Source organism: Arachis stenosperma, chromosome 2 (genome assembly GCF_014773155.1).
Source record: "Arachis stenosperma cultivar V10309 chromosome 2, arast.V10309.gnm1.PFL2, whole genome shotgun sequence".
Taxonomy (NCBI): Eukaryota; Viridiplantae; Streptophyta; class Magnoliopsida; order Fabales; family Fabaceae; genus Arachis; species Arachis stenosperma.
In genome coordinates this window covers 113,875,154-113,901,913 of record NC_080378.1, presented here as the reverse complement: position 1 = coordinate 113,901,913, position 26,760 = coordinate 113,875,154, and the positions used below count along the sequence as shown (strand labels likewise).

General features: G+C 32.9%; 4 protein-coding genes across 11 annotated transcripts; 3 read left to right on the top strand and 1 right to left on the bottom strand.

Moving 5' to 3' along the window:
* Positions 1-996: 996 nt before the first annotated feature.
* On the top strand, positions 997-9,730 carry LOC130961074 (pentatricopeptide repeat-containing protein At1g02060, chloroplastic-like). Of its 5 annotated transcripts, none has more exons than XM_057886734.1 (8): positions 997-1,318; positions 2,523-3,036; positions 3,120-5,192; positions 5,355-5,466; positions 5,624-5,707; positions 6,452-6,546; positions 6,642-6,902; positions 9,494-9,730. In XM_057886734.1, the coding sequence occupies exons 2-4, from the start codon at positions 2,933-2,935 to the stop codon at positions 5,356-5,358; spliced, it is 2,181 nt and encodes a 726-aa protein (XP_057742717.1). In that variant the 5' UTR covers positions 997-1,318; positions 2,523-2,932; the 3' UTR covers positions 5,359-5,466; positions 5,624-5,707; positions 6,452-6,546; positions 6,642-6,902; positions 9,494-9,730. The 5 variants fall into 5 exon arrangements, with proteins under 5 accessions (XP_057742717.1, XP_057742718.1, XP_057742719.1 ...); XM_057886735.1 differs by lacking the exon at positions 9,494-9,730 and having other exon boundaries at positions 2,454-2,732; positions 2,833-3,036; positions 6,642-7,372; XM_057886736.1 differs by lacking the exon at positions 9,494-9,730 and having other exon boundaries at positions 5,355-5,460; positions 6,642-7,372.
* LOC130961075 (cytochrome P450 704C1) lies at positions 7,561-11,732 on the bottom strand. Its single transcript, XM_057886739.1, has 5 exons — positions 11,160-11,732; positions 10,177-10,470; positions 9,557-9,904; positions 8,833-9,033; positions 7,561-7,834 (listed from the first exon to the last, which is right to left on the bottom strand). Exons 1-5 carry the CDS (start codon positions 11,670-11,672, stop codon positions 7,646-7,648), a joined length of 1,545 nt encoding a protein of 514 aa, XP_057742722.1. The 5' UTR covers positions 11,673-11,732; the 3' UTR covers positions 7,561-7,645.
* A 1,078-nt stretch (positions 11,733-12,810) lies between these two features.
* On the top strand, positions 12,811-17,008 carry LOC130962186 (serine/threonine-protein kinase Aurora-3). 2 transcript variants are annotated; one of them, XM_057888315.1, is made up of 9 exons: positions 12,820-12,972; positions 13,122-13,182; positions 14,004-14,074; positions 14,214-14,342; positions 15,014-15,256; positions 15,735-15,830; positions 16,205-16,419; positions 16,508-16,580; positions 16,676-17,008. In XM_057888315.1, exons 4-9 carry the CDS (start codon positions 14,235-14,237, stop codon positions 16,772-16,774), a joined length of 834 nt encoding a protein of 277 aa, XP_057744298.1. In that variant the 5' UTR covers positions 12,820-12,972; positions 13,122-13,182; positions 14,004-14,074; positions 14,214-14,234; the 3' UTR covers positions 16,775-17,008. The 2 variants fall into 2 exon arrangements, with proteins under 2 accessions (XP_057744299.1, XP_057744298.1); XM_057888316.1 differs by lacking the exon at positions 14,004-14,074 and having other exon boundaries at positions 12,811-12,972.
* Positions 17,009-18,019: 1,011 nt separating this feature from the next.
* LOC130961646 (disease resistance protein RPV1-like) lies at positions 18,020-25,874 on the top strand. 3 transcript variants are annotated; one of them, XM_057887624.1, is made up of 7 exons: positions 18,020-18,388; positions 18,584-18,645; positions 21,488-22,022; positions 22,227-23,331; positions 23,450-23,800; positions 24,200-24,401; positions 24,970-25,874. In XM_057887624.1, exons 3-7 carry the CDS (start codon positions 21,538-21,540, stop codon positions 25,668-25,670), a joined length of 2,844 nt encoding a protein of 947 aa, XP_057743607.1. In that variant the 5' UTR covers positions 18,020-18,388; positions 18,584-18,645; positions 21,488-21,537; the 3' UTR covers positions 25,671-25,874. The 3 variants fall into 3 exon arrangements, with proteins under 3 accessions (XP_057743607.1, XP_057743606.1, XP_057743608.1); XM_057887625.1 differs by lacking the exons at positions 18,020-18,388; positions 18,584-18,645 and adding an exon at positions 20,361-20,991 and having other exon boundaries at positions 21,488-21,613; positions 21,737-22,022; XM_057887623.1 differs by lacking the exons at positions 18,020-18,388; positions 18,584-18,645 and adding an exon at positions 20,360-20,991.
* The last annotated feature ends 886 nt before the right edge of the window (positions 25,875-26,760 follow it).

Genomic DNA, 26,760 nt, shown 5'->3' with positions numbered 1-26,760 from the left:
TTGTCTACCCGACCTGCTGTGGGTAGAGTAGGGTAGGGTGCGAATTTGCTTACGGGTAAGATAGGGTACGGGTTCAGAGTATACCTTACCTTACCCTACCCGCACCCCTAATATATTATATAATATATAGTAAAAGTTATGTATGTAGTGAAGAGAGTGAGCGTTGAACTCACAATTTTATTCTTATAAAAATTTGAAATAACTACTGAACTAGTTGATGATCATATTATTTATAATTTTATGTTGAATTTTTTTTAAGATTTTATTGTTTTTAATTTTAATTAAAACTTAGTTTTTTATTTTCTATTTTATTAATATGTATAAAATTTGGAATAGTTGAATTTTTTATTTTTCTGTGGATAGGGTCCAGTAGGGTAGGGTTTAGAACTTTAGGATACGAATAGGATTAGGGTTGAGAGATTTTCAATCTATAGATAGAGGAGGGTAGAATTTTTAAAAAATTTTCAACCCACGAATAAAGTTAAGATTGAGTCAAAATCCTACTCTACCCAATTATACTCTACCTAACCCATTATCAGCGCTATTTATATAAGTTGAAAATTGAAATACAATAATTAAATGAAATACAATTGAGTAGTTTTTATAATTTATGAAAAAAATTTAAAGATTAATAATTTTAATTTATATTAAATAATATTTTTAATCACAAATCCAATATTTTTAGTTTAATAATTCAACATCACTCTTTTAATCAATATTTTTAAATATTATTGATTAAATGTGAGCCAAAAATCATAAATTATACTTATTTTGTAGCATTGTTCATAATTAATTTTTATTTTTTTTATAATGATTTTTTTTCAGGTCTTTGATTTTCTTAATAATAACTAAGTAAGATTATAAATGGGCTAAATAAACTTATCTATCCATGAAAATAAAATGGATGAGACAATGAAAAATTTGACCAAATTATATCATCAACAAGTATAACACAGCAATTACATAATAATTAAGCTGAAATGCTGAAAAGTGAAAACTCAACTGCAGCCAACGACGGAGGAAGTCACTCGTCGATCCCCTCGCCGGCTCCTCTGCCTCTTCCCCGCGCCGCCAGTGTCTGCTCGCCTCTGCCTTCTCTGTCCGTGTCGTCCCGGCCGCCTTGCCTCCGCCTCGTGCCTCGCATGTCTCTGCCTCCGCATCGTACCTCGTCTGCCTCTGCTTCCTCTGTCGTCATCGTGTTGGCTCCTCTGCAGGCTTTGCTCTGCTCCTTTTCGAAGCTCTGCTTTTGCAACGACCCCAAGTTGGAAAACCGTTCCTCTCTCTGTTTTCGACTTTTTGCTTCTGCAGTGTAGTGTTGGTGAGTTTTTTTGTTCTTAGTTATTATTATTAATTTTTTATACTGGATTTTTGTTGTTTTAATGTAGCTTGAAGGACCATGGAGGTTGCTCTTATTGATCGTTCCTTCAATCGTTGCTTTTTCTGTTCTTTTTGTGTCTTCTTGTTTTCGTTGTTTTGTTGCGTCTTGTTTACTAACTCTCAGGCAGCAGTGGTGTTTGGTTGGTTGTCTTGTGGTTCTTTTATGATGTTTTTAGTTTGGCTTGTTCTGGTTTTTCGAATGTTCTTGTTTTTGTATTGATGCTGTTCCTCACTTCCAATGCTGGATCTATCAAAAAATGTATTGATGCTAATTGTATTTATACGTAAAATTGATTGATTTAATTTTTAATAGGTATAAATAAATTGTATTTAAAACTAGTTGATTTAATTTGTTGTTTTCTTTGTTCTTGTTCCTTTTTCGAAGCTTGTATACTAAAGTTGGAGAAGCTGAGAAAGATAATAGAACAAGACATTTTCATTAACACTATAAAATTTGTCTACTAGCTTGATAATCAAATGATGAAGATTCAATAAAAGGATCTTTCTTCTGGTGTTGTGTAGCACTCTTTAATTTTCTCAGTAGATTAATCACTTTGCAATAGTTTGATTTGGAGGTCAGTGATAATAAATAAGAGTTTGTTTTAAAAAGAGAGAGAATGGAAAGGTTCTAGCAGTCTTAAGTTTCAACATGAAATTTTCATTTGAGTTATAGTTTTTTAGTGATATTTGTCTTGTTTTTCATTAACGAAGGTTCTTCTACGTTATGTTCTTTGGCCTTTTTGTTTTTCTTTGCTTGTTTAGAACAAAGATGCTAAAAAGTGCAAAAAAAGAGTGAATGTAGAAGATATATTGTGGCACATAAACGGGTGTTTTCTTTTTCTTGATTAATCTCTGGATAATTGATTATTTAAGCGAGACCAGGTCAACAAGTTCAGCCCGTGATCCACCGATTGAACTTGTAATTCAGTAATCCAGTATTTCGACCGGTTCGGTTCTTATAACTATGATTTTAGGACCTTCAATTTGGTGTTTTCTTTCTGTTTTATTTATTTATCTTTTGGTTGCTGTAATTCGCTTTTCAGATTGAATTGATACATTGCTGCAATTTTTGTCAGATCTCGTTATTCACGCCCTTACCCAATCTCTCAATCTGAGACTGACTCTCCCTTCCCTCCTCCTTGCAGCCGTCCACACTCAAGGCTTTATCTCTGTTTCTTCTTCTTCCTCTTCTCATGCTTCCTTATTCCATTTGTCGTCGCCGTCGTCGTCGCAGGTGTCAGCATCCGATTTGTCTTCTTTCCGTCTGCTTTTGCTCGTGCTTCTTGCCTCTGGGTTACCGTCTGCCTCTTCATATTCTGGTTCGTCGTTGCTGCCCTCTGCTTCGCCTTGCTCGGGTTGGCTTTCTGCCTCTGCTCCTCCTCTAGGATTTTTATAGTGAAAATATACATAATTAGTTGGTAATTAATTAAAATATATAATCTTTTATATTGTTAGTGCACTTGTTCAGTGAGTGTGTAAAGAGAGTCTTGTGCACAAAAGCAATTCAGTGTAGGGAATAAGGTCAATTCACTGCCATAAAAATCAACCTTCATTCATGGCCTTAAACAGTGGCCCTCAGAGTCTCTCATCACAAGTGTTTACCAAGGAGCGTTTCATTCCAATCTCCAACTTCAGCTCTAACCCCTGTGCTGTTCTCAGGTGCTGTTCCCAAAACAAATTTTTTTTAACTACTTTTGTGTGTCCCTGTTTATGTTCATATTCTCATAATCTATTTAATTCAGGAAGTTATGGTCTGAGAAGACAGATAATCATACAAGGGTTCAAGAGCTCCACCAAAATGAGAAACCCAGATCAAGGAATTCGTGTAAAAGAGCGAAAGACATGGCTAATCTCATCAATTACAAACCTTGGTCAAATCAGCTGCTGTCTTCATTCGCTACCCTTCTTTCCAAAACCAATGTGCTTCAGACTTTACGCCATATCAAGGAACCTTCCAAGGCCTTTCGGTTCTTCAAGTGGGCACATGAAATGGGTTTCCCGCACAATGCTCAATCCTACTTCATGATGTTGGAAATCCTTGGTCGTCAGAGGAATCTCAATGTTGCTAGGAATTTTCTGTTTTCCATTGAGAAAAAGTCCAATGGGGAAGTCAAGCTTGAGGATAGGTTCTTCAATAGCTTAATTAGAAGTTATGGTGAAGCCGGCCTCTTCAAAGAATCCATTAAGCTTTTTGAGACTATGAAGTCAACTGGTGTATCACCATCTGTGGTCACATTCAACAGTGTTTTGTCTATATTGCTAAGGCGGGGCCGGACCAATATGGCAAGAGCTGTGTACGACGAAATGCTTGGGACATACGGTGTCACTCCAGATGTGTACACATACAATATTTTGATCAGAGGGTTTTGCAAGAATTCCTACATTGAAGAAGGGTTTTGGTTCTTTAAAGAGATGATGAGCTTTGATTGCGATCCGGATGTTGTTACATATAATACACTCGTTGATGGCCTGTGTAAAGCAGGGAAGGTTAGTATAGCGCATAACTTAGTGAATGGTATGAACAAGAAATGCAAAGATTTGAATTCTGATATTGTGACTTACACAACTTTGATTAGAGGGTATTGTATGAAACAACAAGTAGATAAAGCATTGTTTCTTCTTGAAGAGATGACTAGTAGGGGGCTAAAGCCAAATGTAATTACGTACAATACTCTGATAAAAGGATTATGTGAGGCACAAAAGTTGGACAAGGTAAAGGATATTTTGGGCCAAGTTATGGGAGATGGGACTTTCATACCAGATACATATACCTTCAATATATTAATTCATGCACATTGTTCTGCAGGAAACCTGGATGAAGCATTTAAGGTGTTTGAAAACATGAAAAACCTTCAAGTCCCAGTGGATTCAGCCTCGTACAGTGTTCTGATTCGGAGTTTGTGTCAGAGAGGTGACTATGATGCAGCGGAGAAGCTGTTTGATGAATTATATGAGAATGAAACTTTGTTAAGTAATTATGGTTCCAAGCCGATTGCTGCCTCATATAGTCCTATTTTTCAATATTTGTGTGAACATGGGAAAACTAAGAAGGCTGAGAAGGTACTTAGACAGCTAATGAAAAGGGGAACACAAGATCACCTATCATATAAAACCGTGATTATGGGGCACTGTAAAGAAGGTGCATATGAAAATGGTTATGGGATTTTGATATGGATGCTAAGAAGAGATTTTGTTCCTGATTTTGAGATATATGATTGTTTGATTGATGGTTTTCTTCTGAAGGATAAGCCTCTTCTTGCAAAGGAGACTCTAGAGAAAATGCTAAAGAGCTCCTATAAACCTAAAACATCTACCTTGCATTCTATATTGGCAAGACTTTTGGAAAAAGGTTGTGTTCATGAGTCTACCTCCCTTATTGTCATGATGCTGGAGAGAAATATTAGACAAAATATAAACCTGTCAACTGAGAATTTACTGCTCCTTTTTGGCTCTGGACTGCGAGATAAAGCATTTCAGATTATTGAGTTGCACTATAAGAATGGATACCGTGTTAAAATAGAAGAAGTGGTTCAATTCCTTTGCCAAAGAGGAAAGCTACCAGAAGCTTGCAAGCTGTTGTTGTTTAGTATGGAACATCATAGAAATATTGATATTGACTTGTGTAATTCAGTTATTACGGGCCTTTGTAAAATTAACAAGGTTTCAGAAGCATTTAATTTATGCTATGAATTAGCAGAGAAAGGTTTACATCAGGAACTGACATGCCTGAATGATCTGATAGTAGCTCTAGAGGCAGGAGGGAGATTAAAGGAAGCTGCATTTATATCGAAGAGAATGTCAAGAGTCGACCTAAAGTGAGTTAAATTCACTTCTTTTTCAGTCTTCTGTTCTCATCTGTTCCATTTTGATCATATATTGATAGCATAATAAGCTTCTGATGCTGCATAGTTATCTCTGTTTCATCTTTAGAATATTTTTGTTTGACACAAACAAAATTGATCTAAAACATTTGACAGATAAGGTGCTAGGGACAGTTATTTGTGGATGGTAGTTTCTAAGTGAATGTAGACCGGAGAAGCTTTTGCGCAGAAGCAAATAAGCCCAGTGTCCAATAGATCAATTGTAATGGCAAGTAACATTATACTTTACGCATTGTTCTATTTCTTTTTCTTGATTAACCTGCTCATGTTAATTGTTGTAATCAAGTCAAGTTTGTGGCAGATAAAGTTTTAAAACATATCCAATTTGTTGAAAACTTACTCCATTTCCGCTGTTGTGTTTACAGGTCTTCTAAAGTACATAGTGGTAGGACCTTTTTCTTTGTGAGAAGCCATGTCTGCTGTTTCTGCTGAGAGCCGAAAGGGTTAAGGTGATATTCTCTTCAAGATTGAAGTAGAACAAGATGTACTTATTTCCCATAATTTGGTGAAGTTAACTGGTATTTCAGCAGGAATAAGACCTGTGGACATAAACCTAAGAAAGGACTTAAGATTTAATTGTTTGTAAATATGACTTGTATATAATAGAAAGTAACTACATTGTTTGGTCTATATAATTGACCCGTTTGCTAACTAAAGATGAGTTGGTCTTCAAATTGATCAAAATAGAAAATCGAACATTATTGGTTGTTAAGGTTAGTTCAGGTTTAGTTGCTGATTTCAGGACTTCATGCTCTAGTAGTAGTAGATCCATATTATAATTAAAATTAGTTCAGGTTAGTTGATCTATATATGAATGCATAGGAATTATGAAACTATTATAAATAAATATGAAGTAATATATTATGAAATCATTGTTGCAAAATAAACCTGATGATGATTGGATGAACATGTATAACAATTATTTGCTGAAATTTCTGAGCATAACTCAAACAAAAATGTTGCCTTTTCAATGTATAAGCAAGTTAATATATTCTACTGGAAATGTTGTGAATTCAATTGAGTTTTGACTGATGGTATAAATTGAGGTTGGTTGGAATTGTGGGAACCATAAAAGTGGATATATGTCCAATTTTAGGAGAGGGTATGTCAAAATTTTTTTTGAATAATATAAATATTGAAGGATTTGTGTTGTATATATGCTGATTAGTGTTAATAATATATTCTCTTTGCAGACATGACGACAGGTATTGAGTCGGAGACAAACTGCAGCGCGATATTGAGTCACATGCTTCATCTGTGCATGACACCACTAACAACTAAATTTGAGGTAATGGTATCATCACTTCATAAGAGATTAGTCATTTGATGATGTTTCATATCTCTCTGTCAAACACTGAAAGGGAGACTTTTTTTTTTGGGCAGAAACAATTGGCCAAGGCCCTGATTGAACCAGTGGAGTCACTATTTGAAGCAGGTGGAAAAGACACTTGGGTTTCAATAAGGAAGCTTCTTAAACGTGAGACTGAAGCTGCCGTATCAGAACTTTCAGCTTGTATTTCTGGTTTTGAATTGGATGAAGAAACAGTTGAAAGAATGCAACAAAGCTTAAGGGACTATGCAAAACAAATAGTGGAAAATAAAGCAAAAAGAGTCAGGAAAGATTCTGATTCGCATGAAGGATAGGTAACAATATTTTCTAAATATAAATCTAGTCAATTCTTTAATCTATGTACCAATCATGTGTCTGTATTGCAATTTGCAAGATTTATTTTATAAATTGATTGATTTTTGGAGTTTGGGAATTGGATAGTAGTAAGGATTGAAACTAGTCATGATGCTTTGCTATGTATTTGTGAATCCCCTGAATGATATAGGAGTGACAGAATTTTTCAAGCAAGAGGATGTTATTATCAGTGCCAGAAATTTTCAGGACAAGAAATTAGGATAAATTATTAAAAATAGAACTTGCTCGTTATGTTGGCACTTGGCAGTGAATCCTAACCGAGCAGGATAAGGCCTGTTGTTATTGTCTTTTGTCCCCATTTGTTTTGTTTTTGTTTTTGTAGGATGCCTGTAGATAACATTAATATTTTATGATATATCATAGGAAGAGTTTCAAGTGTACTGGAAATACCGGTGTTCCAATTGTTTTACTGTTGATTTGAATTATAAAAAATATATATAATATATATTAATTGAAATCAACGGTTAAAACAACTGTAACACCGGTGTTCCTAGTATACTTGAAATTTTTCCTATATCATATTATATATTGTTGAGGATTCATAGATTCACTACTGCTTCAAATCATTGCACAAATGACAAATCATGAACAAATAAATAAACCAGAAAAGACAAATCATCATATATTATCATCAGTAAACAAAAGATGAGCATTTCCATTCCAACTACTTTACATTGCATAATTACTTTAATGACCTTGGAAGTGCATAGAGAGGGAGACCCTTGTCCATTTGAAGAGTAAACATGACCTTATAAGTCACACTCTGTGTTTCATTTGCTAGTTTAAACCTGAAGAAGCGTAGAAGAGCCATTGCCACTATTTTCATCTGTCTGTAAGAAAACTCCTTTCCTAAGCATATACGTGGTCCACCCTGCAATTACAATCATATATATAAGCAATGTTACATGCCTAATAAATATTATTTTTTATTAATATTTAATCAGCAATAATTTGTATTTATATTTATAAATATTTTGCACACAATAAACATATAATTTGTATATATATTTATTAAAGTTTTGTACATAAATTAATATAGTTTGTACTTATATTTTTTAAAATTTATATACCTAAATTAGTAAAATTTATTTATTAAAGACAATTTAATGTTTGTGATGACCAAATAATGACAAAAGATACTAGAAGTTGCTAATCCTAAAAATTTCTCTATATATATTAAACCTTAGCTTATATAGAAATGCTTAACTGTTCAAAGAGCAAAATTAAGTCATTAATTATTATATATATGTAAATTATTAGTTGACATCAATGTAAATTTTTTGTTTTTTTTTAATTAAATTTTTATATCATAAGTAATTTTTTGTAACAAATTTTAAAATTTAACTTAAAAATTGGGAATAATATAAAACAAATAAATGACTTGATTTGTTCTTAAAACGCATAATAATTTCTCAGTAAAATAATAATGAGATTTTAGACTAAGGATATGTGTTTGTGTCAACTTATTTTTATTTTAAAATTAACTTTTTTTTTTTTACTAAAAATGTTATCAGTTTTCACATATTTGGATTATTTGTGAAAACAATAACATTTCAATAATTTTTTTATTTTTCAAAATAAAAAATAGTAATTTTGGAAGAAAATAATCAATTTTTAACCTTTTTTGTTAATTATATAAAATATTTTTGAGCTAGAAAATCATAATACTCAAAAGATGAACAACGTAACGTAACCATACTGATCTAATTGTATATCTCTTGAACAAATTAAATTAGTAGGGCCTAGCCAAATTTTTTTATTTTGAATATTCTTATTTATATTATATATATGTAAAAGCTAGTACGTGTCTGTATTTAGTTTTATATATATTGTTATATTAGTTAAATGAAAGGAAAAGATGGTACGAACATGGAAAGCTACGAATTTGAATGGAGATTGAGGTTGAAAAACTCCATGTTGGAGCCATCTTTGAGGAAGAAATTCTTCAGCATCTTCACCCCAAATGGAAGACATTCTTCCCATAGAATATGTTAAGTAGTACACTCCATCTCCCTTCTTCACTTTGTATCCATCTGGCAGAGTGTCTGCTTCATTTGCTGTTCTTCCATCCTATATTTTTGAAAAATCATTGAATCTTAGAGATATAATCATTTATGGCATCTTTTTTAATTAGTTTAAGTTTTTGAAAAAAATGACATCATGATATAGTATTAGAGTTCTATATCCAAAAATTTAGATTATGATTGTTGATAAAAAATTTTAAAAGATTAAAAAAATTATAAGACAAATAAAAAGAGAAAAGAATGTCTATCTAAAAAAAATTAAATAGTTTTATTTTTTTAAAATGAGTAGAGATTAAAGTGGATGAGTAACAAGTGTGAATAAAGAAGAGATGATTGAAGATAGTTTTGATCAAAATCATAAAAGTTAGTATATATTTATATAAAAATGACATTCGTATACTAAAATCAGCTACTAAAATTAGTCACTAATATAATTGTCTATAAATATATATGTGATTTAATTTATTTTTAATGTGTATTTATATTTCAACATATATTTTATACAGGTGACTAACTTTGGTAGCTGAATTTGGTGTACACGTAATATAGTCGATACTTATATATTATACCAGAGGGACAGCAGGGTGGAGTCTCAATGTCTCTGTCAATGCAGCATGAAGATAATGCATTTTATCAATGGTATCATCTGTTAAATTGGACACAAACTCATCAATGTTTTCTTCTCCTTCATGGCTACTATAACAAGTGACATTATCTCTCACTTCTTGTGCAATCTTTTCCTGAAGAAGAGGGTTCTTGCAAAGCATGTAGAAGAACCATGTGAGAGTGTTTGCACTTGAGTCTTTTCCAGCTAACATAAAGTTCATAATTATATCCCTCAAATACTTATCTGTCATAGTTTTTGGATCCTTCTTGCTCTCCATCAAAAACCTTGACAGTATATCCTCTTTAACATTCTGAAATTCAAACGGTGTAGTAATACTACATTAGATTTTGAATTAGTATAGCATTGTTAATCCAACAAATTAAACTCTTACCATTAAAGATAAAATAAATTGTCACTAAAAATATATATATATTTTTTTATACTATTTGATAGTATAACATAAATCTTCTTGACTATATTTTTGTGCCCTTAAAATTAGAGTGGATAATAACTTACTCACGTGAACAAGAAAATAATAGTCATCATTAGATTTAGAAAGAGATAAGAAATTAGTCAACTCACAGAAGAAGACTCTTCTTGTTGAACTGCCAATTGTGCTTTTCTGGCCTTAATTACTCCATGGACAAAATCATCCATTAATTTAATCTTTTTCTTAAGGGTAGCTTCACTACCAATGTTAAGGAACCTTTTGATCTTCCAAAATGGATCAACATAGCGCCAATAAATCAATGCATTTGATTCATCAAAGGCCTTCATGAACTCAACTCCTTCTTTGCTTGATTCTTCTAAGCAATTTAATTCTGTTCCAAACCCAACTTCACAAATTGAGTCCAAAGCGGATCTCATTAATAAATCCTACAAAGAAAAAAAACATGTTGATGTGATCATAAGTTCATACAGTGAAATAAAAATATTTGCTAACTAAAATAAATTAACCAAAAATAATCATAACTTATTTTATTTATTTTAAAATAAATTTTGACTGTTTTTTTTCTAACATTACCGATAATGAAATTTTAGCATTTGAAAAAGGAACTTAATATAGTAAATCCTATTACTAATTAATTATCCAATTTTAAAACTTTTGTCTATGGGGTTTAAATGTTTAATATATGGATTTTATTTTATTGGCAACTTTGATATAATAATAGAATATAATAACAAAACAATAGTGCAACCTTGGGATTATAAATTCACTCGAAAATATCATCACTATATATAAACAAAAAATCAAAATAAGTAATACATAAATTTATATGCTGCATACAACCAAAATCATTTCTAAAAGGACTTGGAGAAGGCTCAAGTTCTTGTTTTCTCTCTTTTTTTTCTTCAAAGATTTTAATACTTGCTTCATAGTTTGATGTAAAAAAAATTCCACAATTTTTATTTTAGCTATTACAAAAAGTGACAACTCTTTTTTTATATATAAATTTGGAATTATTTCCATGAATAACTTAGACGGATTTAATACAAAACATTGATAACAAATTAAGCTACTAGAATGATAACACAACTTTATAGTAAAAAGGAAAACCACTTACTTGCAAATCAAAAGCCACACCTAGATGAGAAAATTCAGATAAAACTCTAACCAACTTAGAAGCATTCCTTCTAAAAACAGAGCAACTAAAGTCCCTAAGAACTCTTGTGGAAAATTCATAGCTAGCAAGCTTCCTTTGTTGCCTCCACTTCTCACCATCAACAGCAAAAATCCCTTCACCAAAAAGATCACTCAGAACATCTTGATTGTACTTCCCTTTTGAGTACTTATCAAACTTTGTTTTCAATATGTGCTCCACGTTTCTCGTGTCCACCGTGTACAATTCGCTCTGATCCGGCGTGAGTAGCCGGAAAGTCGGATTCGTCTTGGCCAGTTCTGTATGGTAGTCATGGAGGTTCTTGAAGTGGAGGAGTTGGTTAAACACTGTGCCTTTGCATGGTGCATAGTTTGAGTTACCTATGGATTTTCCCTTTAATATCATGAAACATAAACCTAAGAAGATACATAGAAAAGAAAAGGGTATGAAAGTCAACATGGTGGATAAAACTTCCATTGTTGTATGTGTGTGATCAAAGGTGAAATGGTTTTGTATATTTTTGTAGGTGAAGGGATTTGAGTTCTATTTATTTGTTGAAAATTAAATTATGAAAACAGCTTAGCCAATAAGACAAATTGCTTCAAAGTAATACTTTTCTTTTTTAGTAGTAAGGATTTAATTTATATATTGTTACATCGGATAACATATTTTATTCCATCACTCGTTAGCCGTTAATTTCAAAGCCCTACACATACAGATTATCTAATTAATGGCAATTCAAAACTCTTTTACTTTAATTATATATTGTTGCTTAACAATCAAACATTTTAAAATTCTATATTATATATAGTCAAGTGATTTGTTTTTATGTACAAAAGAAATGTTTTAACAGAAATTATTAGTCACCTTAACAGTGACATAAAACTTTCTCTATTTCTTATTGGTATGTTTGGACTTTCTTTGTAATTAAACAAATGGGTGCAGATACTGATGTGGTGGAAAAAGTAATTTTATAAAGAATATATAGATAGCACAATTAAAGTAAAATAATATATAAGTATAGAAAATTAACTCTTAATTAGTTAATATTAACTAATTTTTATTATAAAATTTTTTAATTTTTATTTTAAAAAATAATTTTAAAATGTTACCTGATATGAATTGAAAAAAAAATTAAGTCTCTACTTAAACTTAAAAATTCTAATAAGTTAACATTTTCATTTATTTTAGGTGAAAACTCAGGTGCAGTCGACTTCACGTGAAGTTGATAATTGAGAATCGTTAGATAATTTGACTGTTTGACTAAATTTTTATCTAACGACTCTCGACTATTAACTTCATGTGAAATTGAGAATTTCTACCTCCATTTTAACCCGTTTATTTAGTATCTATAATCATTAATCACCAAAACATAGACAGCATGTTGGAAGTTAAACAAGATGCATAAGGATTAAGGGCTCAATTTTATTCTCTCCAAGAAAGTAAGATAAATTGTCCAAAATTAATAAAGGCCAAAGATTTTAAGATTCGATAGATAAACGACGTCGTTTTTGGTTTCCCGACTTCAGCCAATTCAAAATTTCGAATATAATAGCCGTTTCGAATCGCGCCTTCCTCCTCCGCCATCTTAATTCGTTCTGCTGCCGTCGTTGTCGTCGTTCATTTCTCCACCGTCGAAGAGCACCACAAGAAACTTTTCCACCACCACGCTCTGTCACTCGCACTCCCTCCATCCCTCTCGTTTTCGGTCGCTGCTCGTTTTAGCTCGTCAGCGCGTTGCGGCTTCTACCTCTTCTTCTCGTCGACGTCGGTTCAGGTAGGCTCCGTCGTCCCTTCCCTGTCCCTAGCCCTAGCCCTTCCATTGTAATTCTGTTCCGATTACATTGATTCTCTTGCAATTGAATCTGTTCTGTTCTCAAACAATTTAGGGTTTTATTACACTTTATCTTTACTTTTATGAGACAGAGATGGCAAGCTTTCTGTGAAGGAAATCCAGCCTGCTGATTCTGATCAAATCTATTCTCAGGTACCTCCCTTCATTCTTCTCTTCCTTGTTTTTTCACTATATGTTACTACTAATTAGGAAGATCCTTAGAGAAGAGGACTGAGGGAAATTAAAGGTGTTGCATATACTTGTATCTTGACTTTTTCTAGCTTCAATTTTTGGTGGTATCATTCTTCTAACGTTTTTCAATTTTCATATGATATTATTATCTTCATCTTATTTAAGCTTTTGTTTTTGGAGTGGCAAGACAAGAACTATATCCAATTTCTGCAACTTCTATGCCAATCTACATAATATCTATGTAGTTAATGCATCAGATGTTGGTGAGACCAAAACTAACTTCCATTGTCATTAGTTGCAACTAAATACACAGTTATAAATATTAATAACTATTTAGAATCATAGTTATCCTGCCTTGATGAATAAAAAGTATTAAACCGTTCCTAGTAAGGGAAGCTGTTAATCACTTTATCTATTGTATTTGTATTATTCTTTTTTTGACTAATTCTGTTCTCCATTTTTCTCTTTCTCTTGTTCTTTGGCCTTTGCATTCCACTTAGAATTCTGGCAACCACCCTTTCTTTCTTATTCTGTTCTTTCAGATTTTCAAAATTGATCAATATTATTGGTTGCTAGTTCACGGCGCAACTGTTTATTATACAATCCTTGTCAAGCTTTTCATTATCAAGTTGTATATATATATATACTCCGTGTGTGTGTTGATTGGATCTGCAACATGTCAAATTAAAGCAGCTAACTCTTCTGTTCTCCATTTTTCTCATCCTATTGATCTTTGAAGTTGTGAAATATACTCAGCATTACTATTTTTCTCTCTGCCCTAGGCAGCAAATCCTTGAGAATTTGATTGGTTTGTGAAGGGTGTGATATTGAATTATACAGCCTTCATCTTGAGGTCGGTCCTTCCTTTTTTGTTTAGGTTGCTATTTCTTCCTTTCCTGCCTTTGCTTTGATTCCTCTTCCTTGTTTGAATTAGATGAATCTGTTTCATTCCTTTAAGCACAGAAATTTATATTATATCCCTTATTTTACAGTAGGAGCAGTTAAAAAAAAAAATGGAAGAAGATAACTTGCAGCGGCAATGGTCCCTCAAAGACTTCGAGATCGGAAAACCTCTTGGCAGAGGAAAATTTGGCAGAGTCTACGTTGCGAGAGAAGTCAAGGTCTCTCTCTCTCTCTCTCTCTCTCTCTCTCTTCCTGTCTATTATTTTATTATTATTTTTCTTAATTTTTCTGTTTGGTTGTTCAGAAAGTTCCTGAGAAAATAAACATGTGTATGAACTTGATTCTCTCATTGTTCAATTCTGTAAATGTAAGATTGAGCTGTTTATTGCTTAGTTTTCAATTCAGCATCGTGCTCATTTGCTAAGTCTTTGGGAGCTGGGTTTTTAACACACTTTGGTTTGAGTGTTTGATTTGTGAGATAATTCAACGTCTTAGGTTGGTCTTGCGATTTTAGTACTTGGGAAATATATTATTATTTGTATTTTGAGATGAACTTTTTAGCATAAACTGGTCTTCGAGTTCTTGAAATTTAATATGGATGATGTAATTTGATATCGAATTTATTCTGAAAAAAAAAATTATGAGTGGAATGTGTATGTGGATGCTCAAAGTTTTAATTGTAAAGGAAAAGAGAGACTAATTAAATTGATATGATGTTTGGAGAGTGTTAGTTCAATCATATAAGATATAACATGGTGTGTATACATTTTGAACTAGTCTGTGTAAGAGTTAAATACTTAGACATTAATGTTGTGAAAACTAAACACTTAGAGCGATTAATTTCTAAATATTCAATTGGGTTGATCCGATTTATTTATTTATTTTTTAGAGCAAATATGTAGTTGCATTGAAGATTATATTCAAGGAACAAATTGAGAAGTACAGACTTCACCATCAGCTAGGGAGGGAGATGGAAATACAATCCAACCTTCACCACCCGAACATCCTACGACTATACGGCTGGTTTCATGATCCAGAGCGTGTTTTCTTGATTCTTGAATATGCTCATAATGGTGAGCTCTACAAGGAGCTTAGAAAAAGAGGCCACCTCACTGAGATGCAAGCAGCCACGGTAATTCTTCCTTACTGTGGGAGAATGTGTGTTTGTGTATGAGATTAATGACTGCAAGTAAAGTAATTGCATTTACATGCTGTGAAATATGGAACTACACAGAGAGGAAAAAGATAATTGTGCACCATGTTCATGGTAGCAATTAGCCTGCAATTAATCTGTGTCTTGGTGCAATATGTGGTGTTCCTAGAGAGTAACTAACTGATTCCATTATATGGTGATCTGTGAGCTATACTATTGTGTGATTATCTAATATACATACGTCTGTGGTGAGCAATGTGTATCACCTGTTTCACTGGTATAAAAATGGTGTGTAAATAGCAAAACTAAGAGAAATCAAGTGAAGCTGGGCTAGAAACTATTTGGAAATCAATCTTAGCTGAAATTGTTATGCTCTATGCTGAACTTCATTCTCTCCTCTTTGAAGTAAATCTCTCATTTATGTTGACTCTAACTTCTGTTTTTCTGAAAATTTTAGTATATTTTGAGTCTCACAGAGGCATTGGCATATTGTCATGAGAAGCATGTTATTCATAGGGATATCAAGCCAGAAAATTTGTTGCTTGACCATGAGGTATTCTTCTCCCTTTGCACCTCCTTGGTCTTTAACTTCTTATGCAAACTATGTGGATACTAAGTTATCTATCGAGTTATTGGCAACACGACATTTTGTAGTTCATTATTCTCCTTTTTCTGCAACTCTTCTTTTGGCCTCTTAATGATTATTTTGTGTTTTGCAAATTATAAGATTCCCTCCGAAGTTTTCACATTTTTGTCCAAAACATTTAGCTTTTTTTGCTCACTTAGGGAGTGGAAAGAAAAAAAAAATCTTACTGAAAATTTACCATACTGTGTATGATGATAACATTTAGTAAAGTTGAATCAACTAATTAGATTTGGAAATTTACATGAACTTGAGTAACCAATATGATAATGGCTTCATTGCAGGGTCGTCTTAAAATTGCAGATTTTGGTTGGTCTGTACAATCTAGGGGCAAGAGACACACTATGTGCGGAACATTAGACTACTTAGCTCCCGAAATGGTAGAAAACAAAGCTCATGATTATGCAGTCGATAACTGGACTCTGGGTATCCTTTGTTATGAGTTCCTCTATGGCGTTCCTCCATTTGAGGCCGAGAGTCAAGCTGATACCTTCAAAAGGTATATATGGAAGTACACGATGAGACTAGTCTGTAGTCAAATAATGCCACTTTTGTTATGTTATTTAATGTATTTAATTTTTGTATAGGATCATGAAGGTTGACCTATCCTTCCCTGCTACGCCAATTGTTTCTTTAGAAGCAAAAAATCTGATTAGTCGGGTATGTTCACATTTACATATCCATATTCAGGCGTAATCATACACCTTCTATCAACATAATTTGTTGTTCTTACTACAATATGTAAATTGATGTAGCTCTTGGTGAAAGACTCCTCAAGAAGGCTCTCGCTTCAGAAAATAATGGAGCATCCATGGATAATCAAGAATGCAAATCCCATGGGTAGCTGCACCTAGCGTCAATTTTAGCCATTCACGTTGAAGTTTAGCTGTGTCCTTGAGGATAAAGGCTGTATTGTACATCAAGTACTGTAGTAGTATGTATGAAAATTTATGATATTGTTGGAGTTCAAACTATACTACCAACTTGAACAACATTAATCACTTCCAGTGGTTTTAGGATTTCAGCTAGGTAGTTGAAATTGTGTGTACAGAATGTACATGAGACTGAGTTCCATCTATAGGAGTTCATTCATGTATCATTAATCATGCATAATATAGATTTTTCCTTCTTTTTGTTTTAATTTTGGTTCCAGGCATTCAACTTTACAACCTGGATGCACTCCATAATAGTATGTTAAAAATGTTAACAGGGTCCTTTTGTTTGCACTTCTCTCCCCAATGCACAACACAAATACGAAGTTGTACAAATGGCTTCCATCTTGGAGCTCAAATCAGCTTTAGTTTGGCAATTGGTCCTCTAGCATTTTTGAGCTTCCCATTTCTTGAGAACTTTTCGTTTGTAGAGTTGAATCTAAAATGTGACTCTCTCTGCAAATAACGATCATCCCAATGCCATGATTATATAACAGAATGTTCATAACTACCACCTAAATGCCTCAAGAGGACTAAGTAATTGATTATGACATATTCACAGGCAAAGCCCTGATCATAAAAAAACAACAAAAGGCTTGGTGCTCTGCAAATTAAGCTATATAACGAACATGCAAACAACTTACAACTAACAATCTGCAAGGAGTCAGAAGCAATGAACTTTAATTAAACATCTTTTAAACTTTGACTATCTTATTTTTACATGATTATAGGGGTAACTTTTTTGTATCTTATTGTGTAATTTTTCTTTATTTGACCATTAGGCCAGTTTAACCCAAAAAAAAAAAAAACGAAATTTATATATATAATATATATAACCCTCACAAGAGCCCTCCTACATAATCATACTCGGGTATGAAAACAACACAAAAAGGTGATTGAGGTTTGAGACTAGTGATTACGTGTTTGCCTCTTAAGTCCGCATATTTTGGGCTCTATCGTGAGTGTGTCTGCATGTGTTAGTTAACCGTTATGTGTTATTTTGTCCCTCATACAGAGTGGGTCCCAGTTGAAAACGGTCTCCTGCAAATTACTGAACTAGCACTGCTACCAATGCTGGCCCAACGTTACACTTGTCACATGAAGAAGTGGTATAAAAGAGAATGGAAACTCAGTAATCAGAAATCAGAAAAGAGACTGAGGAATTCTCCTCCATTTCCCCTTCTGGTTCTTGATTCCATTCTCTGGTCATTTGCAGCTATGACTTGAGGTGGATCAAGATAGCCTGTTTTTGTCACTAGACCTTCAGTTTTGCTGCAATTCCATTTATTCCATTTTTCAACACTTCATACATATACCTTCAAATACACTTTCCCTTACATCACATCACACTATCACAGTGGATTCCCATGTAGTCTTACTCAATTTTGTACTAACATGTTCTATTTGAGATTTTTTCACACTCTATATTTATACTTGGCTTCTAGTATTTGACTTTAAGCCTTCGAGGAGTTCTTCAAATCATGCGTCGTGGAAGGGATGATGCGAACCATTGTTGAAGAAAGATCAACAAATACAGTTTGTGCTACTTAACTTTCTTTTTATTTGATATTGAATCTATGCTCTTCTTCTAACTTTTCATATGCATGAAAGCATAGTCATTTGTATCAAGAATATGATCTTTGTCTTAAGATCTAAGAACTTGGTTAATTATTTTAAGCTTGGCTCATGTTTTTGTTCTGTTTTATTGATTTTATTTTGTTTTAATTGCAGATGTTAAAGCGTTGGGACAGGTTTGAGTACTTCCATCAAATGCCAACCATGATCTCATCTTTGTGAGTTTTTCATGTCTAGTTTATCTACTTATTAAGTTTAATTAATTGTAGAATTCTATGAACTACTATGATTATTGAAAGACAGAGTACGGTGATTATGATATTTTGATAATATTAAAAATTTATATAGTTAATAAAAGTAATCCCAAAAATCAATTTTTCAATTATTGAGTTTTATCATATAAATTAAACAATAATAAAAATTATAATTTTAAAAAATAAAAAAAATAAATTTTAAAATAATTAATATATTATTTAGTAGGGGTGTACATAGATCGGTAAAACCAGGTTTAATGTGATCCAGATTCGGTCTAAAATATATACCGGATCTATTTGTCAGACCCAAACCCGGCCCTAAACCGATAAAACCTATACACTTTCGGCCATGATTATATCGGATAAAAACGGGTGAAAACCGAGCCGTTAACATTACATCACCTTAATATCTTCTTATAAGTTAGCATGTGAAAATATCCAAATTTTCAAAACTCCAACTATTATTTGACATGTTAAAAATTCACTTGGAAAAATATAACAAAAACCAACTCTTCTCTAAATTAAAGCATAACTATAATCAGTACTAATATTGTCTAATAACACCCAAATCACCAAATATTTAAATCAATACAAATGACACAGTATTATGTATTAGTGTAAGTCTTATGCATTTTAAACATAAAACATTAACTTATAGTCTTATAATAACTAATAACACAAAATATTAAGATTTACAATACTTAAATTTCACATAAGAATATCCATCATTCATCACTAATAACACAAAATATTAATTGTGTATGATGACGGGCCACCGGACCGAGTTTGGGCGACCCGAGCTATGGACCCGACCCGACCCGAAATAGTAACCGGATCTATTTTTGAGACCTTTATCCAGCCCTAGACCCGCTGAAACCACACCAAATTAGCCTCTAAAGTGTTCGGGATCGAGCCGGATCTTCGAGTCGGGTCGGGCCATGCACACCCTTATTATTTAGTGAAATTTAAAATATTAAATTTTTAAATATATAATCAACAATAATTTGATAAACTTATTTAAATAAAAAAATTTACTATAAAAAATGACAATTTAAAAATGTAAAATTTTAAAATACAAATGACAAAATAACTTTATAAAAATTTAATTATTTTATATAAAGATAATTTTATTTATTAAAATTTAAAAAATAATATTAAAATTAGTAGTATCAAAAAATATTTTAAATTTCATATTATAAAAAAAATAAAAAAATTATATAAGAACTAATTTGATTAATTTTTAAAATTTTAAGGATAAAAAATATTTTGATTATAAATAATTTTTTTACATGTCAAATGACATGTGGGGAGACACGTCATCCAATCATCTTGTGACATGTGCCATTAATCTTCCATGTTATCATCTAACGGACTAAATGACCAATTTGATTTATGTTTTATTATTTGACGACTAATTTAAAAAATGAGTAATCTTTCGACTTTAAAAATGAATTTAACTATTAACCTAAAAAGGTAAAAACTCAAGTAAAGTTGACTGCACAAATTTCCACCACCTAGATAATATCTCTTTCTTTTTTGGTAATGGGGTTTGCTTGTATCCGACCCAGAACCCGCCCACCCAACTATCGTATCATGGCAATCATGCAGCTAGACAACTAGATTCCTATTATCTCCTTCCAACGAATCAGGTATCCATTGCCAATTTGCCACCTGATGCTTCACACTCTGCCCAGGTCGCCGCCATCAATACCCGATCCCGCTGCCTGCTCGCTCCTGCAATCTGGACTCGTTCTGGCACAAGCCCTGTCATGGACGGCCGCTGCTATCTCCGCGAAAAGATCGGCACTCGGGCAGCGCACGCACTTGACACTACTTCGGACAGTGATGTGCCGTCGCTCACTCCGGCGAGCCCAGCCCCTCCTGGCATCGAATCGGTCCCTCTCTCCCCTTCTCTGGATGGCGGCGACGAGGCTGATTCTGAAAGAACTCTCCACCGACGAGATCCGCTGTTTGACACGTCATCAATCTGTTCCCTCTTCATAGCAGCGACCGCTTGCTTTCTCCGCTCCACTACTAATGACTCGATGAACGCTGCTCATGTTCAGCGCTTCATTTCTATTTCTTTCCCTTGTTGGAGTACATCCCTTCTCCTTCGATTCAGTGCTGCCATGTACTTCCTTGGTTCAACTCCCCCGGATTGGCTCTACTCTGTGCTCTTGATGTGGCGAATTCTCTGAAGCCTGGCCTCTCAATGGTAATTGCCAAATCTGCCAATTGATGAGCCAGTATATTCCCTTCTCTTGGAGAATAGCGTCAATTTCTGCACACTTGCCTTTGGATTTACTAAAGGTAAACAATCATAAAACTGACCTCTTGTCTTTGAAACATAAATTGGTTTCTGATCCTTTCACAGTTTCTAGGGAGTAGGAACCAATTGCCAAACGAGGTGACTATCTTATGAGTAATGTATTAAAAAAAAAAGAAAGAAAGAAAGACATAAATGTTACAACTAATATTATTATAATTTGGTGAAAAACTCAGTGCAGTGGACTTCACCTGAAGTTGATTGCTGAGAGCCATTAGATGAAAATTTAGTCAAATCAGTCAAATTATTTAACGACTCTCAACTATCAAATTACCTGAGTTTCCACCTTATAAGAGTTTTGGATCCAATAAAAATTATATATGTATATATATGTTGTAATTTACCACAAGGACCAAGATTAACTTGTATATATAGATGTAGATTCAAACAGTCATCAATGAGATTCTTCACATCATTATCTGCTCTATATTTTTTTCAATGCTTATTATTTTCTCTAAGTCAAAATCTTCTCTGTTGTAGATCATAAAGAAGACTCCTGCTGACTACATTGACATATTCATTTCTATAAGATGACTTCTCAGTCTCCTCCTTTTTCTTTGTACGCTGCTCCTCAATTCAAATATGAGGTCTTCATAAGTTTTAGAGGTTCAGACACTCGCTGTGGCTTTTTCAGCCATTTGCTTACAGCATTACGTCAGAAAAAGATTCATGTATATGTAGATTATAACCTTAAAGAAGGAAATGAAATATTGCCAGCACTTTTTGCAGCAATTGAACAATCACAAATTGCACTAATTATTTTCTCGGAAGATTATGCCTCTTCGAAATGGTGCTTAGAAGAACTTGTCAAAATAACTGAATGTCAAAAGGAGAAGGGACAAATCATCATACCTATTTTCTACAATGTAGAGCCTTCAGAAGTGCGACATCAGAAGAGGTCCTATGCAGAAGCATTTGTTAAACATGAAAATGATTTCAAGGACAAAGTCAGTAAATGGAGAGCTGCACTGAAGGGAGTCTCAGATTTATCAGGATTCCATTCCAAAAATTTTAGGTTAGTGTTTCTTTTCTTAAATATATGACATTTTTGTTCTAAACTTTTGTATACACGAGCTATTTTTTGTTTCCCGGGGATCTCTGAATAGAAATTAAACAACAAACGTCCAATCATAGGTGAAACGATAATTAGTCTTTCTATAAGTTAAGGGAATTTTTCAATTTCCATTAATAATAATGATGCTCTTTTCTTTGTCGGCAGAAGTGAGGCTGGGCTCATTGAAGAAGTTGTCAAACACATTTTGAAAACTTTAGATGATATGCACCCAGCTCATGACTTTCAAGGCCTTGTTGGAATTAATAAACCAGTCAACGAACTTGAGTCAATAGTTTTTGCCAATGGCTCAAAAGATATTCGTGTTATAGGAATTTGGGGCATGGGTGGCATTGGTAAGACTACTATTGCCAATGTATTATTTAAAAAATTGTGTTCTCAATATGAAAGTCATCATTTTCTAGCAAATGTCAGAAAGGAGTCAGAAAAGTGGGGACTAATTCAGTTAAGAGACAAAATTCTTTCTGTATTCACAGACGAAAAAGATTTAAACATTGGTGTTCCCAACGGAGTACCGAATCATGTTTTGAGAAAACTTCGTCGCAGAAAGATTCTTGTTGTTCTTGACGATGTTAGTACTTCTGATCAAATCATAAACTTAGTTGGAGGACATAATTGGTTGGGTCCTGGTAGTAGAATCATTGTTACAACTAGGGATAAACATGCAATTTGTAAAGAAGCGGATGACATATACAAAGTAAAGGCATTGGAATCTAGTGATGCCCAACAGCTTCTAAATTTGCATGCCTTTGATGGAACTGATGGACATTGCCTTGAATTGCGCTGGCATAATCTTGTGTCGAAAATGGTTGAATATGCTAAAGGCATCCCATTAGGATTGAAAGTTTTGGGTTCTTTTCTTTATGGAAAATGTTTTGAAGATTGGGGATGTCAATTACGGAAGCTTCAGAAAATGCCCCTTCAAGAGATTCATAATGTGTTGAGATTAAGTTATGAAGGATTGGATCACCAAGAGAAGAGCATATTTTTATATGTTGCTTGTTTCTTCAAAGGGGATGAAGGAAAGGATACTGTAGAGAATTTATTAGATGCCTGTGGTTACTCAACATCTATTGCATTAAAAACTCTGCAAGATAGAGCTCTTATTAGTATTGAGCATTGTGTATCCATGCATGACTTGATTCGAGAAATGGGCCGATGGATTGTGCGTCAACAAAGCATCAATAAGCCTGGAGAACAACGTCATTTATGGGATCCTCATGACATTCATCGTGTATTGAAACATAGAGAGGTATGAAAACTTTTATTGTGACATTTTTCCATTTAAAGTAGATAAAATAATTGAAGAATATTCTATGGTTATCATTCCATGAAACATATAATTAAGTAGATTTAGTTGTTTTGGACAGGGCACGGACTATATTGAAAGCTTAACCTGGAACATGTCAACTGTTAGTGCTGACATAAGCCTAAGTCCTCATTTGTTTGCTAGAATGGAAAATCTAAAACTTCTGAGGTTTTATTACAATAATAATAATAATAATAGCAGTGATTATTACTATTATTATTATTATTGTTCGGATAATAACACGTGCCAAGTGCATCTTCCAGAAGGTCTTGAAATACTGCCACAGAAACTACGACTCTTTCATTGGGACAATTACCCTGCGAAAGCCTTGCCAACAACATTCAATGCAGAGTGTCTTGTTGAACTTCGTATGAAAGAAAGTCGCGTTGAAAAGCTCTGGGATGGTGTACAGGTAAGTGAAAAATTATATTACACGAAATAAATAATTATTGCATTTATAATTGAAGTAAACCACACATATAAACATAGTGATGTCATTTCTCCCAATGATTTTCCAAAATCAACTACACTTTTTCAACAGGTTCCATTTGCATATCTGAATATCCGATGACTCCACCATTGCACATGCATGATGATGCATTTATAATGCAAATGATTAATTAGATGGACGACTAGGATGTATACAAGATATTCGATGCAAAATTATAGAAGAAAGTTAAATGAATGAAAGTCAATCTATTATCCTCTTGCTAGCTAATCCTTAATTTTGTAGAGTTTAATCTAGTTATTTATTTTCTGAATCAATTACTAGCATGAAGCATCTAATTTTATATATTTTTATTCATTTTAGGATATACCAAATATGAAAAGGATTGTTCTTAATGGATCCAAACAATTGATGGAGATTCCAGATTTATCTAAAGCCTTGAGTCTTCAAGAATTAGAACTCATGGGATGCATAAATTTGCTTTCGGTTCACCCATCAATTTTTTCTCTCCCAAAACTTGTTACGGTGACCCTATGGAATTGCCGAAGGCTTGAGAAACTTCCAGGTGAGATGCCTTAATATAAAAGTAACATTATTAGTGTTAAATGAACAAATCCCTTTTTAATATCTCCCAATCAAGTTTCCTTTTTCAGCTTTTTTCCCCTTCTTCTCATATGTTGCACTAATTTTTTCCTCTTTCTCCTCCTCATCCTTATAATTGTTGCGTTTTCTTTTTAACATTTTTTTCATTCTTGTGTGTTTTTTTTTCCATTTTTTTTATTTTCATTTTTTATATTGATTATAGTATTGTTAAAGATATAGCTATTAGTATAACTTCTCCTATCAGCTCAATTTTTCGGAACAAGTAATTTTGTAACATAGTATTAGAGTTTCAATAACAAATTTCAAAATTCACATAATTTCAGAGAAAGTTTTCTGTGAGAGAAAGTATGCTAGAGATATAAGTAATTTATGTGACATCAATGCTTTAAATATATTCCCTTAAGATTTTACTAATAATTGTCATTTGTTATCTTGTTAAATATATTAATATTGGAAACATCTAAATTCTTTTTAATAAATACATTATAAGCTCATTGATTTTTTTTCTTTCTTACGTTTACATGGTTTAGGGTGGTGTGAAGTGAAAAAGGAAGTATTGAGTGAAGCATCAGCGTCATCAACATCATCGTGCTCAGGATCATCACATACTTCCCGCTCCAAGCTTCAGTACTTAAACTTGGATGGATGTGTGAATCTGATGCATCTGCCAGACAGCTTTTCTAATCTCACCACTCTTAAAGTGCTTTATCTTGGAGGGTGCATAAAGTTAGACACATCAAATCTATACATCTTATTTGATGCCTTATGTTCTATAACACAGCTAGACTTGGATGGGTGTGATAAGTTGTATGAAATCCCAGATAACATCAGCAACTTATCATTGTTAGAGTCGTTATCACTCAGGGAAACTAATGTGAAGAGCATTCCAGAAACTATCAGACACCTTCCACGCCTCAGAAATCTCTACTTAACCAGTTGCATGGTGCTCCGGTCAATGCCTCGAATTCCACCATCCCTCCATTGTTTAACAGCCAATAACTGCAAATCGTTGGAGAGAGTGTTCACTCCAACACCTGAACTACTCCAACAACACCTTGCATCCTACGAAAAGGAGTATTATATTGGAGGCACGGTTTTTTCATTCAGGAATTGCCCAAATTTAAAGAAAGATTCAATTGAGGCTATTCGTGAATATGTCAAGTGCTGCAATGAAGAGAAGAGATCAATGAGAGATGCTAGGAGTGTAGGGAGTAAGAGAAAGCGTCATTGATGCATGCACGCACACACAAGAAACATTTCCCATGCTCACCTCTCTGTTTTTGTTTTTTGTTATTTAATTGCTGAGTTCTATTTTCTTGCTAGTTGTAGTATGTATGCACATTTCTGAGATTGTTGGAGTTCTGACTACGATTTTTGGTTAATGAAGACAAGCTCTGACTATTTTTTGCTATCAAATATTTCTGATAGTAAATTACACACCGAAATCATCATTTACCTGTATTACAGGTACATAGTTATCATATCAGAAAAAAAAAATCTCAAGTTCTCCATGCATTTGTGTTACCTTAAGAATTAGTATAGCTTTTTTTTTTTAACTTTTCATTACCTTATGAAACAATTATAGTAACATTACAATCATTATTAATTAAAACTAGAGTGAGACCCGCGCAATGCGTGGAGAGGTAGATTATTTATGCTATATAGTATATTTTAATAAATGTTATATTAAAAATATTTTAAAGAACATATTATAAATAGATTTTGAATTTATTTATTTTTAAAAAAGACATAGGTTATTTATATTAGAGTTATACAAAACTGCATTTTCATTTTTTTTCACTTTTCAATTTATATTAATGGCTACACTTTGTCTTTATTTTGTAGTTTTTTTGTTTGTAAATAATTAAAAAAATAAATGAATGAGAATGAAAAACATATAAAAACGTCATATTAAATTTAAGAAATTTTTGACAATTAGTATGAGAGATTAAGAAATGAAGAGTAGTAAGAGTGTTAATATATATAAGTTGTAAAATTTGAATATTTGTAACTGAAATTTTTTATAATTATTATTATGACACTTTTAATGTATGCATGTTTATTGCATTTAATTAATACTTGATGTTTCAATTAAATAATAATAGATAAGAGTTTTTTGTTTAAATTTTTTAAAAATATTTTACTAAATAGTGATTGGTTGATTTTCATCTTTTGCCAAGTCATTAGAATTGCTAATGTTGCATCATTAGCAAAGAAAAGACGGCTTAAACTCATTGTGGATATTATATTAAATTTAAGGAATTTTTGACAATTAGTATGAGAGATTAAAAAATGAAGAATAGTAAGAGTCTTAATATGTA

What these genes read in the sequence shown, in the direction of transcription:
- LOC130961074 (XM_057886734.1), top strand. Translation starts at nt 2,933, where the DNA reads ATGGCCTTAAACAGTGGCCCTCAGAGTCTCTCATCACAAGTGTTTACC. An exon ending in AACCCCTGTGCTGTTCTCAG is followed by an intron (nt 3,037 to 3,119) that starts GTGCTGTTCCCA and finishes TATTTAATTCAG; the next exon opens with GAAGTTATGGTCTGAGAAGA.
- LOC130961075 (XM_057886739.1), bottom strand. Translation starts at nt 11,672, where the DNA reads ATGGAAGTTTTATCCACCATGTTGACTTTCATACCCTTTTCTTTTCTA. An exon ending in AACAAGAAGAGTCTTCTTCT is followed by an intron (nt 9,905 to 10,176) that starts GTGAGTTGACTA and finishes TTTGAATTTCAG; the next exon opens with AATGTTAAAGAGGATATACT. An exon ending in TCAAATTCGTAGCTTTCCAT is followed by an intron (nt 7,835 to 8,832) that starts GTTCGTACCATC and finishes TTGTAATTGCAG; the next exon opens with GGTGGACCACGTATATGCTT.
- LOC130962186 (XM_057888316.1), top strand. Translation starts at nt 14,235, where the DNA reads ATGGAAGAAGATAACTTGCAGCGGCAATGGTCCCTCAAAGACTTCGAG. An exon ending in CTGAGATGCAAGCAGCCACG is followed by an intron (nt 15,257 to 15,734) that starts GTAATTCTTCCT and finishes TGAAAATTTTAG; the next exon opens with TATATTTTGAGTCTCACAGA. An exon ending in ATTTGTTGCTTGACCATGAG is followed by an intron (nt 15,831 to 16,204) that starts GTATTCTTCTCC and finishes GCTTCATTGCAG; the next exon opens with GGTCGTCTTAAAATTGCAGA.
- LOC130961646 (XM_057887624.1), top strand. Translation starts at nt 21,538, where the DNA reads ATGACTTCTCAGTCTCCTCCTTTTTCTTTGTACGCTGCTCCTCAATTC. An exon ending in GTGTATTGAAACATAGAGAG is followed by an intron (nt 23,332 to 23,449) that starts GTATGAAAACTT and finishes TGTTTTGGACAG; the next exon opens with GGCACGGACTATATTGAAAG. An exon ending in AAGGCTTGAGAAACTTCCAG is followed by an intron (nt 24,402 to 24,969) that starts GTGAGATGCCTT and finishes TACATGGTTTAG; the next exon opens with GGTGGTGTGAAGTGAAAAAG.